This window comes from Oculina patagonica, chromosome 10 (assembly GCF_052425735.1).
Source record: "Oculina patagonica isolate OP01 chromosome 10, crgOcupat, whole genome shotgun sequence".
Lineage (NCBI taxonomy): Eukaryota > Metazoa > Cnidaria > Anthozoa > Scleractinia > Oculinidae > Oculina > Oculina patagonica.
In genome coordinates, this window is record NC_135767.1 from 180802 (window position 1) to 200086 (window position 19285).

General features: G+C 37.3%; 2 protein-coding genes and 1 long non-coding RNA gene across 6 annotated transcripts; 1 reads left to right on the plus strand and 2 right to left on the minus strand.

Moving 5' to 3' along the window:
* Positions 1-1084: 1084 nt before the first annotated feature.
* On the minus strand, positions 1085-17818 carry LOC144627948 (uncharacterized). Its single transcript, XR_013566181.1, has 3 exons — positions 17679-17818; positions 17425-17530; positions 1085-1166 (listed from the first exon to the last, which is right to left on the minus strand). It is a non-coding gene; the product is annotated as an uncharacterized LOC144627948 (long non-coding RNA).
* On the plus strand, positions 2769-15889 carry LOC144667389 (A-type voltage-gated potassium channel KCND3-like). Of its 4 annotated transcripts, none has more exons than XM_078528782.1 (5): positions 2769-3387; positions 5985-6043; positions 10889-11084; positions 13548-14436; positions 15051-15889. In XM_078528782.1, the coding sequence occupies exons 3-5, from the start codon at positions 10898-10900 to the stop codon at positions 15256-15258; spliced, it is 1284 nt and encodes a 427-aa protein (XP_078384908.1). In that variant the 5' UTR covers positions 2769-3387; positions 5985-6043; positions 10889-10897; the 3' UTR covers positions 15259-15889. The 4 variants fall into 4 exon arrangements, with proteins under 4 accessions (XP_078384908.1, XP_078384911.1, XP_078384910.1 ...); XM_078528784.1 differs by lacking the exon at positions 2769-3387 and adding an exon at positions 5253-5855; XM_078528785.1 differs by lacking the exon at positions 5985-6043.
* LOC144667391 (uncharacterized) lies at positions 3381-4635 on the minus strand. The gene is made up of 2 exons (XM_078528786.1): positions 3793-4635; positions 3381-3602 (listed from the first exon to the last, which is right to left on the minus strand). Exons 1-2 carry the CDS (start codon positions 4531-4533, stop codon positions 3450-3452), a joined length of 894 nt encoding a protein of 297 aa, XP_078384912.1. The 5' UTR covers positions 4534-4635; the 3' UTR covers positions 3381-3449.
* Positions 17819-19285: the final 1467 nt, after the last annotated feature.

The following is a 19285-nucleotide window of genomic DNA, read 5'->3' on the forward strand; positions in this document are numbered from 1 at the left end:
GCCTGGTTCCATCTATGACGTCACAGTGACGTCAAGCGTGGGAGTGAGGAATTAACACACGCAAAGCGTGCGGTTTTTAACTGGCTTCTTAATGGGCTTATCGCGTGAAGTCCACATTAGAGAAAATTAAAACCGAATTGAAGACTTATTTTTCCAGGTGAATATTTTGTGATAATAAGGATAATTCCCCCTACTTGCCCACATCCGTGCTGTTATGGAAACAGACTATATTTAACACCACGAGAAAGTCCATAATTATGCCACACGAGGTTCGTGACTAATGATAAAATGGTGAAATTTGAATTCTCTATGAAAAAGGCATATGACACTCAAAATCTTGAATTTGAACTTGAACTTTATTTGTAAAACAAGCACACGTGCTTTTGTTTGCACGGTGGATGAATAGGAAAAATATGCCGTGAAATATATACTCGGAGAGAAATTCACAAACACAAATTAAATTTTTTTAAATGAGTTTTCTGCTAAGAAAATTCATTTTTTTTATAAATAGAAAGAATAAACGATCTGCCCTATTATTGTTCTTCCAAATTGCTAATAAATCATTTTTTTGAAGCGGATTTATTGTTTGAGATAAAACTGCCAAATTTGTCACCTTTAGAAGTCATCCTTTTTGTTGCTGTTAAGCTGGTTTATAGTCGTTTGTTTTACTGTATTGTTGTTAAGGATGATAATAACGAATTAGCAATGGAAACAGGATAAAGTAAGCTATATTAACAATAATATATACAATTATACCGGACAGGGAAAACTATTGTAACTTTATAAAGCTCAACGGCAGCTGTCTGTCTTTTAAGAGAAACATCATATCTAGCACCCCCTCCGTGCCACCAACTCCCCCCTCCCCCCCCGCGTTTTTATACGAATGGTTCCACCTCGAAAATGTGTGCGAACAATAATTTATACCTTGGAGACTCTATTGAGATATAAGATAAAGTTAGCGTATACCACTGTTTGAGCACCAAACGTGCTTATCAGTTTGTACTTTAAAAAGTAATTAACCTGTATATTTCGTTGATCCTTCAACTCTCTGTGTAAACCATTGAGACGAGAAATATAAAATGGCTTTGGATGCATCCACGTGGTCCTCGCAAGCAAATGCATGGACATAAATTCTTCTTCAAACTTTCTCCAGTTTATATTGCAGCCTGTAATGGAAATTTCCAAATAACAACAGTTAAAATTCTACTGGCTAACAACGTAGAACGTAAAAAAGAAATCTTTAGCGTCCAAAATCAATTCAAGATCTGCTTCTGGTTCATAGGTTACGCTGAGCTTAGGCAGTAAACTTACTTGCTTAGAAACTATCCAGCTCAAAGAAAGTGTTACATAAAATGCTCACTGATTAGCACTTCATCCTCAAATGTATCCCAACTTTATCAAGTGCTGACACATATTTAAGCTTATATAAACTTTAACGTAATAAATTTTGTAGCTCTCGATTGAAATAAGTTGTGCATTTGTTTTGTTTAGTGGTCAGTGCCTTGGCGGCGGGCGTGCAGCGCGCGCTGCTTTTTTCGCGCCCTTTTCTTGTCACGCTGAATAAAATTGATGACAGGGGAGAGGAGAGGGACGGTTGTTTAGTAGTTCTTTTAGTCCAGAAAACGGAAAGTTACCTACTTTTTTGTTGTTCTACTGAGTGAGCAGAAACTTTGCTGGTTTATAAAAGGTTTGAAACTTACAGCGCCCATAGAATGCTCATTGAACAGACAGAGACGGAGCTTGGTTTGTTTCCTTTTTTTTGGGGGGGGGGGGGGGTGGGGTTGGGGGGTTGGACAGTAACTTGTTTTTTTTTTGGGGGGGGGGGGCAGTAAATGAAACTGTCAATTTACGTTAACTTCATTTTTTTTAGTTATTCATCAAGCAAACCTAGTTTTATTTAGCAGAGTTGTGTAATAAACAGCGACAGACCATTTCCTTCATATGTACCCAAGCTGAAGTTTGATTTTGGACCCCTCTCTATTAAACCCCCACTCCCCCTCCCTCAAAAGTTTTTAAATGGGTCTAGGTTTTTTTGGTGGTTAAAAAGAAAAAAGGGTTTTTTTCCCCCTAATAAAAAGCCCCAAATTTTTACCCGCAAAAAACCTTCCCCCCCCCCAAACCCCCCTTTTTTCCCATCTACACCGACTTTTAAAGTAAGAGACTAAAACAAGGGGTACACATTAATTAGTTTATTAGACAATACCTTTGTAAGTACTTCACAGATATCATGCAGGATTAGATATATTAATAAAAAAATGTTTAAAAATTACACACACTTAATAGCTTAGCTCAGCAAGCTCAGTAAAAACACTTTTTGTGTACAAAAATAGATAGTACAGGATTCTGCAATGCTAAATAAATAGTACAAATGACAGTCTGTCTAACTGAGATGTGGTTTTCTTGTGGACATCTTAAAATCTTAAAAGATTTCTGCTGTTCCATTACAGACAGGCATTTATTAGTTATTTCTTCTACTTAACCTGAAGATTTATCTCATAAAATTGAGACATACCCTATCCCAAACTATACTTCCCATGTCATAGACATTATTGTTAGACATGTTGGTTCTAAAAATTACTTGTTGAAAATAGAGGTTTGGAAATATTTAAAGGCTAGAAAACGCATAGCATCTTTAGATAATTGTGAATTTTTTAAAAAATAGCTTATCGAGAGCTGCAGCACAGTTATGTAAAAAACAAAATTCAAATATTTAAGATTAAGGAAAACCTTTCAAGTTAAAGTAGGTAGTATTGCCGGTTGAGTATAAAACTCATGGAAATAATTTCTTTTACATTTGGTAGAATCTGAGTTTTGAGCTTGGAAGCAACATCCTGGATTAAAACTGATATCTTCCAGAGCTTGATTTACGTATTTTGGAATCTCTTGTCTGAAAAATATGTACTTGTGCTTTACAAAAATTAAGCACAAGCAGTAAGCATTATTGCACTACAGCTGCTTTGAAGCCACAAAAAAATGAAAGGATCATTATTTAAAATCCTGAAAGGGCAAAATAAATCACTATGTATAATCATGTTGTATGTTTATGTATGATTGCATGGGAACTAATGACGAGGAACCCCAAGTGAGCACTAAATCATGTAAGGTACGGATAAAATCACATATGTAAAAAACTACCTACAGCTACAGATCTTGTATGAGTTTAGCATCTCTAATCTCCAGGTTCTCTAGATCAGAAGTGATCAAAAACTAATTTCTCCTTTTCAATATCAGCACTGCATAGTAAATTGTGCATACAGGTTCTTAAGAAATCAGGTGACGAGAATAAGTTAATTAATAAGTTAATAAATTATTACTATTATTATTTAGTAGTTATTACATATTGCCTTCATCTGCCAGGAAGGGCCTCATTACAAAGTAAAAAGAAAGGTAGGTTTATAATAATCATAAATAATCACATTTTATACTGATCTAGTTACTTGAAGGGAATTTTACTGAGTTGATGGGACTTGTCCGTTAATGACATGAATGGTAGCAGTTGGAGGGACTGACATTCCTGCTGGACTTGACGGTTCATGCTTCTTTAAGAACTTTATGGCCTGGACTTTCTTTTCTGCTTTTCCTTTTGGACTCTCAAACACCAGCTACAAAACAACAAAATTTCATCATTACTAAAATGGACTATAAAATCTTAACTCCAAGCCTAATCAAGGCTTTTTTTAGTAGCTCAAAAAAACTAAAACTGCCTCAATACGATCTGAAGGTTTGAGAAAGAATTCAACTGAGCGATCGCGAAGTTCGCTGCCTCGCGCGCGAGTGCAACAACAAGCTCACCTCTCCAACTCCAGAAACAGCTCCGACATCCGACACGTAATTTCCTTCAGCAGGAATCGCCAAACTAACAATTTGAGCTGGCTGGCCATGAGTGCTAGCAACTGCAATTTCTGTGGGACTTTCTGCAGCAAACTGGTGATGGACTTTTGGCACAACGGCGGCATTCACTGGAACCGCTGCAACTTCGTTCCACGAATGTCCGTGTGGAAAGGAATATGGCGAAGGCTGCAGATAAGAATTCCCCACTACGGCTGTCGTTGTGTAGATCGGCTGAGAAGCTGAATGGGAAGGCTGAGGATATGGATTTTGGGATTGGTAGTGCATCTGTGGAGAATATGTTGGCACCAAAACGAATTGTGGCTGTTGATTCATAGCGTAGTACATGCTTCCATCCGATGTCGAAAATGCATAGTAGCCGCCATGGCCTGAGCTTTCATTGGCGTCTTGTCGGTGATAGTAGTACTTTCCAAAATTGCGCTTGCTCTTTCTACGGATCGCTTTACCAATGTTCAAACTTTTTCCATCAAATTCAAGGTTTTCTTGGTCGCGAACTTTGTCGGCTACTTCTTGTGATTCGAATGTGATGAAAGCATATCCTTTGCTGAACCCGTTGCGGTCTCGCACGACTTTGCTCTCCTTGACAGTGCCAAATCTTTCGAAATAAGCTCTCAGCTCATTTTCAGTTGTTTCCGGGGAAAATCCCTTGACAAAAATTCGCTTTCCAATATCTATGTCACCCATAGTGTCGATTTAAAGAAAGATTTACAGCTAGAAAAAGAACTTACAGTTGAACCAGCGACTGAAAAATAGAAATTTGTAAAAGCGTGCTTAGGGCGTTTTCCTCTCTTTGCATCTTGGGAAATCAGATCACGTGGCATATTTTGGAGCGAATTTTAGCTTTTGTTTGAAGATTTTTCTGGCGAAAACACAAGAATCAAAAGCTAGAAATGTTGAGAAATTTTAGCAAAGGTATTTTTGGACGCAATTTTTTTGGTTACGTAATCAATAGTTGCGGAGACAGAAAGTCGGACTGAAATGTTCGCTGACTTTCTGGATGGGTTGTCATTCAAAAAGAATATTAATTGGGTTTCCTTGCTCGGTGCGTCTGCCATGAAAAGCGGTCAGCGTGGCACACGAAACCCGGCCATAGACGAGCCATAGACACAACACCATTTTCAAAAATATTTCTTGAAAACAATTTTTTTCAGGACCCCCTGGGCCCACCTTCTCGTATGAACTCGGAATTGATCGGATCATGAAACCACTGAAACCATGACAAAATACCACTAGGTCCATATCGATAATTTATATTCTTTTTTTCGAGTTTTTTCAATCGTGAATAAAATACTGAATAAAGAAAAAGGCGTTCTGAGCCTTCTTTAATTTCCACCAGACCAGCAATCTATAGACAGTATACCATGTTAAATTAAAAATCGACGCTTGTCGCGGTTTTCAACGTAGAAAGGACTGAATATTTTGTCTGAGCTTGGTTTTGTTCTTGTATATCGTATGAATATAGTACTGAAAAACCGGCCTTCGTAGTAAATTTAGACAATTTATGCTGCTAGTTAGAGCTGATGGTATTTTTTTGCGAAGATTCAAGAAAGCGTGCTAAAAACACAAGACTGCGCCGTAAACTATCAGATAAATTATGCCGCAATTGACTGCACGCCAAGGGGCCTGCAAATATTCTTCAAATTATAAAACCAAACTCTAGTAATTCCTGCTGACAATTCATAAAGGTGTTGAACATAATTTACATATATTGTACTCTTACTCGACAAATTAACTTACTAGAATCCTCCACTGAAAATCTAATGAGAGACACATGGGTCCTCAAAATAACAAAATAATATGAAAATTGTTTAGTTCATAATAAAATAACTACAGGTTGAGATAAAAGGTTGAAGCGAGCATAAAATATTTAAAGGTAATAAGCACTTATCTTAATTTTTGAGAATTTCAATCAAGAAAATACGCGTCACTGAAGACTTGTCACATTTGTCTTGTAATTTTTAATGCGCCAGCGAGGGGCTGTATTTCGAGTTTTTCTCGATTTAAAGGTAATGTATATGGTCCTAAGTATTCTTGCTAACTTTCAGAGGCGATAAGATTTAAGCACGTTAAAAAATCGTTGCGTGGTATATATTTTTGGCAAATGTCTTAATTTAGCTTTTATGTTTAAACTACAGGAATGTAGCGAAGCGCTCAAAGCAAGTCAGCCAAGAACATTCAAGGACAGAACTGTAATGTAAGTATGACAACCCTATTAACACAAGGAAAAGAAACAAATTTAAAGCATTAGATCGCAATCGCTTGTGTATTGCACCGCTTTCGGTGTATAACGTAATCTTGCATAACCTCCTTTCCGATACAAGCAGATCAAAGTTTGGCTCTCAACCTATAAAACCTACAGTTTCAAACTAAATATAAAGTATACTACTTTTCCAAAAACTACAACAGGGCGATCTGTGTTAGCTATCATCTGATTTTTCTTTATATTGTAAATAATTTATTGTTTATCTCTCTAGTTCAGTTGTCTTCCTCAGCTTGAAGGCGACTAAAAACATAGACAAAGCGCTTAATTTCTCTGGGAAATAGTTCCCTCGATTTGCTGGGAGTCGCAAGTCTGCTGAGCTCAAAAATATCCTTTTTTAAATTTATCTACCAACATCACGCACGGAAAATGTTTTTTTTTTCTGAGTAAAATAACACGTTGGTAAAGCTTCTGAATAATAAACAAAATCTCAAACAGTTCCAATTCGAATGACCAATAAAATGTGTTCGTGTCGACCGCGAGCGTGACAAATTTCCCGCGTGAGTTACGGGATGAACGTGTAACGCGTATTGTATCACCCGAGAACGAAATGATTAGCTCATCACATTAAGAGTTGTTCGTGGGAAACGTTTCTTCTTCCAAGTGGTCTCGTGCATGCAAAAAATAGTAAAACTATTGAGGGAGAGTTTTAATTTTGTGACATAAAATCAACGGCGGGACTGAGAGATGAGGGTCCTACCACCCATATAAGTTTTTGTCATTTATTTACGCGAGTGAGACTCAAATCGAGAAAAATGGGGCACGAATGTTACAAACCATAGATTTAAAACTCCATTTTTACGAACAACTTTACTGAGACACATTCTGCCGCCGAGTCACTGTTTTCTTTGGCTTGATGCACGATGGATATGCTTATCGGTTCATATCAAGTGAAGCTGTTATGGTATTTGTTTTTGTTCTAAATATACTTTCTCGATTGAAAGATTTAATGTTGAGTATAGCAATTTTTTTGAATGGTGGTTTTATGATGACAAGACTTTTGCGAAAATTAATGTCCTTGGAGCCCATTCTTTCTTAAGATCACAAAACTTCTTTAAATATTGCTCTGTTATTTTCGCGAAATCAAAAGTATGGGTATTATACATCATAGAAATAGCATGATCAAAACAATTAAGGAAATAACCGTCACCTAGTACGCTCGTCATTTGCAATTGGTCGTGAGTATATATCACTAAATGGAATGAATGAGGTTTATTAAGAGGCAGCATCAAGGCAAATAAAGCTAAATGACATATTTTGCGAAAAAAAACACTTCTGGTCTCCAGATGGCAATGAACTCGAAGAATTCTATTGGGCCAGCTACAATATGCCTTAGCATTTGAACAAATATCTTTTGAGGAATCTTTCAACTAATTCAAATAATAAACCTGGGTTTATTTGACTTTTAAACAGCTATGGTTAACGGAAAAATATAGAATGTTGAATGCTGAATGCGACGAAACATACTTTTTTCATTGCTTGTTATCCGCGAAGTTCCCTTGAACAATGTCGTCACAAGTTAACATCTGAGGCGCCCAACAGTCTTATTAATCTCGTTTTAGTTTATTTTCTGTTAACGCCTTTTAATTCGCCAAAAAGAGGACTTAATTTAGCTTGTTAGTATATCATTTGTTGGTATTTATTATACTAATATGGCAAATAGCCTAATAAATTTCTTTATTAGTTTAATCACTTTTATCACGTCAGTTTTTTAAAAGTTAACACTCAATGGTCCCTCAGCATGTTAGTTCAACTGCAAAGAAAAAACACAAGTTACTTTACAATGTTAGCCTTTTTGGTTGGAAAAATGTTCAGATTTGATACCGAAGCGCTACAATCAAAACTTAAAGGTCGATGTCAGGTCTTGTCTTGAAGTCGCTGGTAATCATTGTTGGTCCAATTTCCCGAGAATAACACATTGTTTCAAATATGTTTTGGTAAACAAACACTCCATTTAGAACATTTTTTAAGACAATTTGAGGTTTTTTTTATCGTTAATTTCATCGTATCGTCAATTTTCTTTAAATTAAAAATATCATCGTTCTGTTTTTGTCATATTTTCCAGCTGTTTCTAAAGCATATTCACGTAAAATTTAGAAACGCATTTAAACATACCACCGATAAAAGACAGAAACAATCAAGAGACGACTATATGCAAAACATGGTCAGTTTGTATTTTCACTTATTTTCACGTATTTTTGTTTCTCTCATTCTATCGGACAAATATACGCGGATACGAAAATTATAAACATAGTACAATACGTAAAGCTATCAACTCCTCTTTCATATTGACTTGCGTAATGAAATTTAACAAAATGTGACACTTTTGTACTTAAATCTAAATTAGCTAAATGGCATTAAAGTAGTCTCGAGACCTCAAAAAAGGTAAATAAACCCTATCGGGCCGAACCATAAGAAGGCCGAGGTAAGATTTTAAGACTTTTTAAATGCTAGTTTTGTCGCATTTTCCTTGGCAACGTCATTTACCACCGAAGAAGGGCTATTGCCCGAAACGTCTGAAATTCCCCATATCATTTCCCCATACTTATAGCCACACATCTCTTTTTATGTTAGTTTTAAGGATTTGCTTGTTCGTCAAGTGTCTATTCATTTTGTAAACCGGCAGAGGTTAGCTAGTTGTTTAGTTGATCGCACTAAGGAAATTTATGGTTTCAAGATATGCTTCACTATTCAGTACTGCAAGTTAGTGTGAACGCAGAGCAATCTCAAAGTTGTATTAGCTCAAACAGCTTGAAAATTCAAAACAGCTGTGAAAAACTAGATAAAGCTTAACCCTCTCCACCAGAGCCAAACTCCAATTCAATTAATGTGAACCCCTAGCGTGTGACTCTTTTGATGAAAACCTTGAGTAATATGTTCATGTGCCGTAGTTCGCCTGATGTTTGCATAATAACATGCGCTATTTTTCAATTATGAACAAGCTTACAGTAAGGAGACACGACAAAGCAGAATGAACAGCTTCTCTATACTCAACCCAACTCGTTATTCTTTTTCTTTTGCTATTCCCGAAATGTTTACAACACAAAAGCGTTTTGTTTTTAAGCTAGGAGGAAGAGTCATTGTAACTTAGAAGTCTCAAAAAGAGCAAGGAGAACATTTTAAAACAAATCTGGGGAAAAGCGTTTTTTTTAAAAAAACGCGCAAGCGAGTTCACTTTAAGCTTCCTATAAAAATATTTGTGGGAACCAAGTTGCCAAAACAGTTCTCGGTTAAACTTCGTCTAGATGCGGCGATAAACGTTGTTTAAATAATTGGAATCGCAAGCTAAGTTTAGAACACGACTTTCATTTAAATAATCGGCCCTATTTTTCTAATTTTTCGAATGCGCCGTGGTAAGCTTTGTTGGAGAAAAAAAAAACACGAATAAAGACGAAAACCAGCAGGGCCCCTTGCCTAAAAAAGTAATTACATAAAAATATCTTTATATCTCCACGCAAAGTAAGGAAGTTTCCTAGATAAAAAAGTTACTGATTTAATCTATGTCGCTTGAGAAGCCTGTAAATGTACAACCAATGTAAAACCAGCTAAATTGCTTTGAAGTAATGGTGCGCCCTGGCTGTAGAAATAGCTAACATCAAACATGAAGCCCCCTCTCCAGTAAACTCTCCTTTCAAGACACAGTGGAACTCAACTTGTGACATGCTCAACTTCAGTTTAGAACAACACAAAATTCCTAAAAGACCCTCTGGGGACCCCTCTGGACTTGTATTTGCTCGCCGATGCCCCTTTCAGGCGGCCTTTTTTTCGGGAGCAGCTGAGCTTATATAAGGGGGGGGGAGGGGAGGGGGAGGGCTATTTTCGAATTCTCCATACTAACATGTCTAACATTCATAGCGATTTAGTAAAAGTTTGTTCTGAGAACTTGATGATGGTTGATTAAGATGACGATTTTCTTTTATTTGGTAACAATTAGCATTTATGATAGAAATATAACTTAAAGAAAAACTACATGACGTTTTATATTGCTTTTCCAACCGAAAAAATAAGAAAAAAGATGAACATTACCCGCAGCAGCGCGGTGTTAATTTTTAAAAAAAAAAAAAATCGAAAAACTCATCAATTTTTAAATAACAATACCACTGCAGTCGCTATACATATAAGCAGTTCTGCAAATTACAAGTGGAAGTTGTTCCTAAATGACAAAAGAACGTCCTCTTCGTCAATTTTACTAACAAAAGACTACAACTGCAGGTGACCTTTAATATATACATTTGGAACGTAAGGAGGAAACTAAAAAAAAACACAAAGAAATGGAAACATTTACAAGGCTTCAAGACCAATGCTGTGCAACTTATTTTATTAAACCGTATGTTTTCTGTCATTTTCAATAATAAAGACATAACACAGGAAATAATTTACCGTTCTCTCACAAAACTGCCATCAGCGAACAAATAACAAGACTTTTTTGAAGTTTTAACGATACATCAGCCATAGAAAGCCTAGCAGGTGCAATTCATAAATTAACGGCACTATTTTGAATTTATAATCAGCTTTGCGGGATACTAGCTAATATATTTTTCACAGACCACAAGTCTTGTTGGAATTAAACTCAACTTAGACCTCAAGCAGAATGCAATAGTTTGCAAACAAAGAAAACTCGACATCACCAGCTAAGCAGTTTTGTAGTCGAGGTAAAAACAATTCTCCATCTGTGATAAGACTTTTACGGCCGCCAAATGCTCGGTGCTTATTGACACCAATGGAAACGAATTAGTCGAGAATTATTTGCTGTAAACTGTTGTGTATGTGATATTGCAGGTGATTACCATGGCTGTGAACGGGATTAAAGGGGAAGAAGAGAAACTTCTACCGGTCTTGCCCTCACAGACGAACCTTCGGCCATGTATTCGACCACGAGTGACTTTCAAGAAGAATTTTAAAGCTGACTTCATCACTATCAATGTTAGCGGTCGGCGCTTTCAAGCGGACAGTTCTATCTTCGAGCGGCATCCAGGTAAATTTAAACTAGATGCAACGCTTTACTGAAATAATTATTTTTCTTCCTAAAGTTAAAAATTCAATTTTATAACCGTTCTTTATATATCAACTGTCTAGATCAAGCTTGGGAGCATTTTCGCCTCATAAAAATTAACCTAAGGCTTACCTTTTCATTGTATAATATTGGAAAATAATTCTTTATCTTTTCAGCGCATATATAATTTCACTTATTTATGTCGGCTCCGGGAGGATTTTCTAAATATCGCCTAAACGCCTTACGAAATTCGTCACAATAACATAAGCAAAAAAAAAAAAAAGGAAAATTAAATCGGGGAAGAAATCATATTTAGTGGTAGAAAAATGCATGTTATATTACTCTTTTACATGAAAGTTTTAAACGGTCGATGGAAAATAAAACATGGAACATTAACATAAAACAAATGGATTTGTTTCGTGGCAAAATTATCAAAAAAATAACAGTCTGTTGGTTGTGCTTGCCTTAAGGAAGAAATTGATGGTAAACATTCATATTATGTTTCTTCGTTTGCTTTTGGCAAAAAAATATTATAAGAAATAAACAGCTAGGTTTTAAAAAGTCAGATGTGCAGGAACAATATATGGCACTTTTAATTAATGCTTGGAATAAGATAAAAAATTGCCCGGGGCCGGTTCAGGCACGATTATTATGAAATGGGTTGTTCTTTTTTAACGTTTCTTTTGCGGTCAAGTTCAATTATTCAAAGGATGACATTGTCCTTAAAACAATTCTTGTTACAGGTACATATTTAGTGTCTGTTTAGAGTGCTTTAAATGTCTTTGACTTTACCTGGATCACACGAGACTTACACCAAGTAAAAAAAATGCAAGTTGTAATTTATTAAAAGCACTATAGCAAGTGATAAATATTGGCGTCATTTCACAGTAGATATTTGGGAAAACCAAAAGGATTTGCATTAAATCGGACGCCAAAACAGACGTCGTGAGTAAACACCGCTTCGGTTAGAATTTGCATATGTATTACAAGAGGATTTAACACTGAATTACTAATCACCAATTGTTATTCACAAGAATAAATGAAAAAATAAAATAAATACCGCACTGAAATACATGTAATGCCTACCTGTTAAAAAGTGATTTGATCAGTTCAGTATCATTTTTTAATACCAAGAGTCTATCGCTCAGATTGTTACCGAGCTGATATCAGTAGCCATAATATAATGCACGATATTTTTAAGGTGGCTCTGAACCCTCCAGTTAAATAACAAAGAAACTTCCAGATGTAGATCTAGTAAATGACATACATGCTTGCCTTTCATTACAGTGATAAAAAATGACATGCAGGATTTTATCAAAATGACTTTGCATTTGGCAGGAAAAATATGTTTGTACGGTAGCATTTTTATTTTGTTTCGCTACCAGGACTTTTAAGTTGCAATAACCTGATATCGAATATGTGAAAAACGAGAATTTAAAAAGGCACGGTACATTTACGTGTCATATTCTGCATTTTTCATACTGGGAACCATGAAACTGTAATTTATTCACGCTGGGCAGTGAACGTTATAAACATAAAAGCATTCGTTTTACAAATTAACCAGAAACGTGAATTATTTATTGAAGTGTGGTTGATTGGTTACCGTTAAATAAACACAGTATTATCTGGCTTTTCAACGTGCTACGTTGGGGAGTCAACTTGTCTTTGAGGGAGGGGCCTATTACGAATTAAAACTACAGCTTCTCCGCAAAAAGCGGCAAGAAAAACTCTGCCAGCTTCTTAGGAATAAAACCCACACTATAATAATAAATAATAATTACTCTAATAAATTCAATTAAGAGCAACTGAACGATAACTAAGCAATGCAAAATGGGGTGTATCGAATTTATGAGTTCGAGTTAGACATTTCGAGTTCGAATTATGGGGTTACATTTTCCCAGTTGGTCACGCATAGTGTCACCCTTATCACCAAATGAAAGCTAACCGCAAGCAAATAGGAGTGACACTAACCGCAAGCAAACCAGAGTGGAGCTAACCGCAAGCAACTCGAACTCGATATTTTAACTCGAACTCGAAATTGTAACTCGAAATCGAACTTAACTCGAAATTCTAACTCGAACTCATGAAATGGAAGAAATGTAATCACAGATTTCTTTGAACAAAACTGTAAAGACGTTTTGTCAGAGAAACTCTGTAATATCGAAGAAATAGATTTTGTGGGTCAGTAAGTGGACCGCGTGTCCAACCTCAATAAGGCGTGTCGAGGTTTACCCCTACGCCGCTCCACCCAACAACGTGGCTTGGGTGGGGCCTTTTTGGGGGATGTTTTAGATCCCGAAAAAGGCTGCAAAGGAGACTAAAAACTCTTGCGAGTTTAGGATTGTTGTTTCTGTTGGTTTTCGAGAAAAAAAAAAACAGGCTAGTGAGAAAAGAGATAGGTGCGTATGAGACTTTAACTTTAAAATCTGACTTGTTTCTTTACAGATACCCTCCTAGGAAGTACCAGGCGAGACGTATTTTTTGACAAGAACAAGAATGAATATTTCTTTGATCGTGATCCTGATCTGTTCACGTACATCATTCAGTTCTATCGCAAAGGAACACTTCACTACCCTGAGGACGAATGCGCTTGCTGCTTCGCTGGAGAGCTCGACTTCTTTGGTATCGTCAAAAACCACTTCGGTGATTGCTGCTATGAAATTTTCCAAGAAAAACACGAAGAATTCGAGGACTATCAAAAGCGTCATGCGAAATCAATAGAAGAAGAGTTCATTCCTACTACACTCAGGGAAAAAATGTGGCAGTGGTTTGAGGATCCAGGGCAGAATTTCTTTGCGCTGTTAATACATTATACTTCAGCTATTCTCATATTGATAAGTGTGGTGGCATCCACTGCCGAGACCTTAGCATGTGGTCAAATAACGTGTGGCGATAAATACAAAGGACAGTTCTACATAGTGGAGTCCCTGTGTGTTGTAGTATTTACTGTGGAGTACGTAGCAAGACTGTACGCCGCGCCTGCCAGACTCCAATTTATGAAACAATTCTTAAGCGTTATTGACGTTGTAGCGATTATTCCGTTCTACGTTGCGCTGGTTTTTCCTGACGCTGCAGGCGGACCGTTCACAGTTCTTCGTGTTTTCAGAATCTTTCGCATCGTTAAAATGTCTCGGCATAACACGAAGGTGCGAGAGGCAGGCTCGTCCCTGTTGGCCAGCCTCTCTGAACTCAGCTTTGTATTTGTTGTGCTGATAACACTTGTTATACTGTTTTCAACTATTATTTATTATGCTGAGATGGGAGATGAAGACACGACTTTCACCAGTATCCCTGCGACGTTTTGGTATACTATTGTTACCATGACAACGCTCGGGTGAGTGGCAGCACAATTTTCAATATAGGGTGGGTGGGTAGATAGAAAGATAGGTGGGTAGGAGGGTAGGTAGGTGATAAGTAGTAAAAACCAGTAAGCTGAGCCATACGTCAAGGAGAAGAGATTGAGACAAAAATAAGAATAATATAACTGTAGAATATATTGACAAATATATTCTAGGAGGTAAGAGGGAGCAGGGATAGTGCAGTAGTGAGAGTGTCATTTCCCACCAATGTGGCCAAGGTTCAAAGTGTGGACCTGGCGTTGTTAGCCCCTGTACAAACTGTCTTCTTGTCCTTGCTCTGAGGGTTTTTTTCCGTGTTCTACAGTTTCCCACCCTCCACAAAAACCAACATTTCTAAATTCCAATACGATCAGGAATCCGAGGGCAAGAGGATTGTCAGTCACAAGACTGTTATGTGCTACCCGCATTAAACAATGTTGATTTCAATTTAGAAAAAACTGATTTACGGTGACATTTAAATATTATTTTTTTTTCTTTTTTTTTTTTTTTTCCTGGCCCTCAAGGTCCTAAGTGTGTTTTGAAAAACTACGCTTTCACTTATTTATGTTTTTTTTTCAAACTGTTGTTACTATTTTAATTTGTTTTGTAGATATGGTGACATGACCCCATTTAGTATTGTTGGACGTCTAACAGGAATAGTTTGTTCTCTGAGCGGCATCATGGTGGTTGCTTTGCCAGCTCCAGTCTTGGAAAAGAACTTTAATCGCAAGAAAGAAGAAGGAAGGCCAGATCCTGTTAAACCAAAAAAGAAACATGGCCGCTCAAGAACAGCGAGCCACATCTCATCTTCAAAATAGATAAATACATAAATAAATAAACAAATCCAAATTAAGTAAATAAAAAAAACCAGGCCAAGTAACAAGCAACCCAAGGTCAATAAATCAAGAAAACATGGTTTAACACCCAAGAAAATAAAAATAGACTTGGAAGATCATGTGGCCACCCCATGCCCTCTCCTTTTCACAAAATACAAGGGCTGAAGGGCCCAGAATTATCTCCTTTCCCTACTGAAGCAAGAAAGAGCCAGTTTCCTTTCCTCAATCCAAACCCCTTTAATACCTCTGGTTCTGCTACTGAAAAATTTGTATGGAAAGAACATGTCTAAAATTCTTTTGAATGATGATCAAGGTCTTTATTTTTTTTTACCTTAGTGCCTACTTGAATTTTCATTAGAATAGTAAAGAGAAGTTGGGATTTTAACACCACTGGGAATTAAACGGGCTAAATGATGAATTGCATGCTGCATGCTGCAAACTGTTGAAACAAGGCTTAGAATGCATTTATAATATACCGTTAGTGTTACATACTTTGAACAGTTCATAGGAAGAATGCTTGACATCGTTGTTCTGCTAAGATATGTTTAGGGCTTGTTGCCTTACATTATTATGTATGAAGTCAAAACAAGTAACAATAAACAAATAAAATTGACATTTGAATTCTTTGTTCGATCAAATTTCTTAATCCTCAATTCAACATTGCCTGACCCCAAACAGTAGGCCACTAAAGATTAAGACAGTCCACAAACAACAATTTGGGCAAGTTAGGTGGGCTAAATCACATCAGTGTTAGGTGGATTGAAATGGGTTTTTGAAGGGGGCAAACCGGAGAACCCAGAGAAAAACCCTTAAAGCAAGAACAAGAACCAAAAACTGGGAATTGAACCCGAGCCACATTGGTGGGAGGCAAAGGCTCTTTCACTGCGCCATCCCTGCTCCCCTTAAAAGTAGAAGGGGTGAAAAGTAGAGCTTAGTAGAGGGGGTGAATTTAATTTGGCAAAATAAAATGGTTGTTGTTGTTGTTGTTGGTGAATAGGTCTGCAGATCGATATATTTGGCCTTAAAAGCACAAGGATTCATTGAGAGTTTTCACATATTTCAAAAATACAGGGATTAGCTGAGAATTTTGGCCCCAAATCTGGACAGCTCCTGTCAGAAGTCAGAACTGTGTATACTTAACAAATTCAGATCACTTGGTCAGCCTTTGTCGGTACTTTAACAGAATTGTCACAAAAACAAACAATGCCTGAAACGAAATTGTGTCACACACAACCCTCCTTGGGGCAGCATAAAAGTGGCAGAAGAAAGAAATGGGAAATTTGCCCAATATTTTCCCCCTCAAACATGGTTTCCAAATGAGAATGTAACGGTAAAAACTATGGGCAAGAGGGTAGGGTTTATAAATGAATGCCACAAATAAATTATGGCCAAAATGACAACTCACAAAATCCATTTCTTCGATATTATATTTTATCTGACAAAACATCCACTCATTTAACTTATCCTCCCCATTTCTTCCCTAGTGAAGTGTAATGTTTGTTAGTTATCTCGCTGCTCTAAACCAAAGGTCTCTGCACACATGGGAATATGTCGCAGGGACATGTGACATGTAGCAGCAACAAAATCATGTGTTGTTCACACTAAGGGGACGTGTAGCGGGGACATGTAAGAGCAGCAAAATCACAATATGTACACACACAATATAATGCAGTGGGGACATGGCGCAGCAAAACATCCCTGTTGTGTATGCTGATAATTTTTGACGTCATCATGTCCTCCACTACACATCCCTGCTACATGTCCCATCAGTGTGAACAACACACTCACGCTGCGACATGTCCCTGTGACACATCCACACATGTGCGGGGACCTTAAAACTTAAACTTGCTTTTTCCAGTTTAAAAATTGAAGCTTCAAGCAACAGGTATTGTTCAAAGCTAAAATTCCAGACAAATCCCAGACATAGTTCTTGGGACACATTCTGTTTTTTTCCACTCGAAATATCTAGTAATTCGCCCTCTCCCCTTTTTACAATGTTGTTAAGCACGACAACAAGGGGTCAAGGAGGATATCTGCTTCAGAGTATTCGAACCAAGTAGTCACGGTTATGTTGTTTAATGAGGAAGGAATTATGCCTGGGATTTAAGCTACAATCTACAGCAATTTTTGTACCCATGATTTACCGACCTTTCCATCGAAATGCAAGTCACCAATGGCTTTCCTTTCTAAATTGACATCTTTCTTTGTCTCTAATGGTTCTTGTCCAGTTAAGTTATCAACTCCTGAAGCCCAGCTGTTTATAAGAATATTATTGTACAAATCAACTTCATGATCGATCAACAGTCAGCTGTTCAGACAATACGTTGGCGATAAAAATTATGCAGCTTGAATAGATTATCGAGGACCGTATTCCATCAACTCTAAGTTCACACAATACTTACTTTGATATCAATATCTGGGCAATCTTCAATATCGGTGGATCAAAATCCCCCTCAAAATTCCGACGTTCGTATTCTTGTGCTGAAATAATGGTCACTTTCAACGAGAATGTAAATTTCCCGCGAAATTGGCGAAGTATCCTTATTTGAGATACCGCTGACTGAATCTGCGAACTCTTAGAAACAAAAGTGTCGCAGGGGAGGGGGAGGGGGAGGGGTTGTGGGCGGTTGTTTTAGGGAGGGGGCCTTTTAGCAAACTAAAATGCCTATTATCGATACTATAATCTAAAATGAAAATCGGTTCCTAATAATTAAGGCACGACAGATATATTTGTCTACATTTGTGAAAATTGTAACAATTTCAAATAGAAAAAAAGTACAGAAAGCAAAGGAAGGTTTTCTCAGAGCTATCCCTCAGGATCCCTTTCAGAGCCCCTGCGCTTCAATTCAATAATGACATCGATGTAAATGTTATTATATACATTGATGTCACCAGCTTGCTGTTTCTCTTACGTCATACCTACAGACATTAGATTTTACATATGTAGAAGTGACGTCATACCTACAGACAATAATTTTATGCATGCAGAAGTGACGAAAGGTTGTAAGCTTATAAAAGTATATTTTGCACGCGCTCTTGTCTTTACAAGTGCAGCTCAGGAATGTGCATAATAAAACAATTATTGGATTCGGTTTTCGCATGATAGCGATAATTATCAAGGCCTCAGTTTCTGTTATCCGCCTCAGCCTTCGGCTTCGGCAGATAATAGAAACTTTGGCCTTGATAATTATCGCTATCATGCTCAACCTCGTCCAATAATTGTTAATTGTCAGCAGTAAATAAAGTACAGTATCCAACTATAAAAGCAAAGAAAGAATGGATAATATTTCAATACCAGTCATTACTGTTTGGGGTAGAGAGGCAGGAGTAAAGTGCAACTGTTTATTGTGGTAAAAAAATAGTTTAAATGTACATAGCATGGCTAGTGTGAATCACGCAACCTTTTGAAAAGGTTGCGTATTTCACACTGTCCATGCCATACATAATGCAAGCTTTTCTTGTGTTCTCTCAGCATCCCGCATGGTTTTCTTGCGCAACTTTTGGGTAATAAGCTTGTGGTGGACCGATTGTGATTGGGGTGCAGTCTTAGTTTCCAAGGTAACTAAGAACGACCAGCCAGTAAGAACGGCGCCCGTTCACGCTGGAGAAGGTTTCAAGTGCAAGTGAAGTGCCTAATGAGAACTCGGCTAATTAATAGGAGCTTTTGTGCATATGTAGGTCAAACTTGTTAATTTCAATTCACTCCCAAGCGCAACCAATGTTGAACAGGGTATCCGTTAGCTGCCTCCCTGGTCCTGCGGGAAAGGGTCGGATCGGAGTCTTCTCACTGTAGTTTCACTGCAGTTTCGGCTTTTAGATTCAGGTTTTCCTTGGCCTTAAAATGTCTTTTGCTAGAAAGGTGCTCATTTCTCTAACTTCGTATTATCTGCGATTGTCTTTTTTATGCAAGGATGGTTTGTGGTGTGGTGTAATTGAGTTATAAGTATGAGAGCATTATCGCTGTGTCATGTCATTACTGGCGTGAGGTAATTTCTGTTGCAATACGCTG

Bases quoted from the DNA above. Each gene is read 5' to 3' on its own strand.
- LOC144667391 (XM_078528786.1), bottom strand. From the start codon at position 4,533: ATGGGTGACATAGATATTGGAAAGCGAATTTTTGTCAAGGGATTTTCC. The intron at 3,603-3,792 runs GTGAGCTTGTTG...GTTGTTTTGTAG, and splicing joins CTGTTTCTGGAGTTGGAGAG to CTGGTGTTTGAGAGTCCAAA.
- LOC144667389 (XM_078528782.1), top strand. From the start codon at position 10,898: ATGGCTGTGAACGGGATTAAAGGGGAAGAAGAGAAACTTCTACCGGTC. The intron at 11,085-13,547 runs GTAAATTTAAAC...GTTTCTTTACAG, and splicing joins TATCTTCGAGCGGCATCCAG to ATACCCTCCTAGGAAGTACC. The intron at 14,437-15,050 runs GTGAGTGGCAGC...TTTGTTTTGTAG, and splicing joins GTTACCATGACAACGCTCGG to ATATGGTGACATGACCCCAT.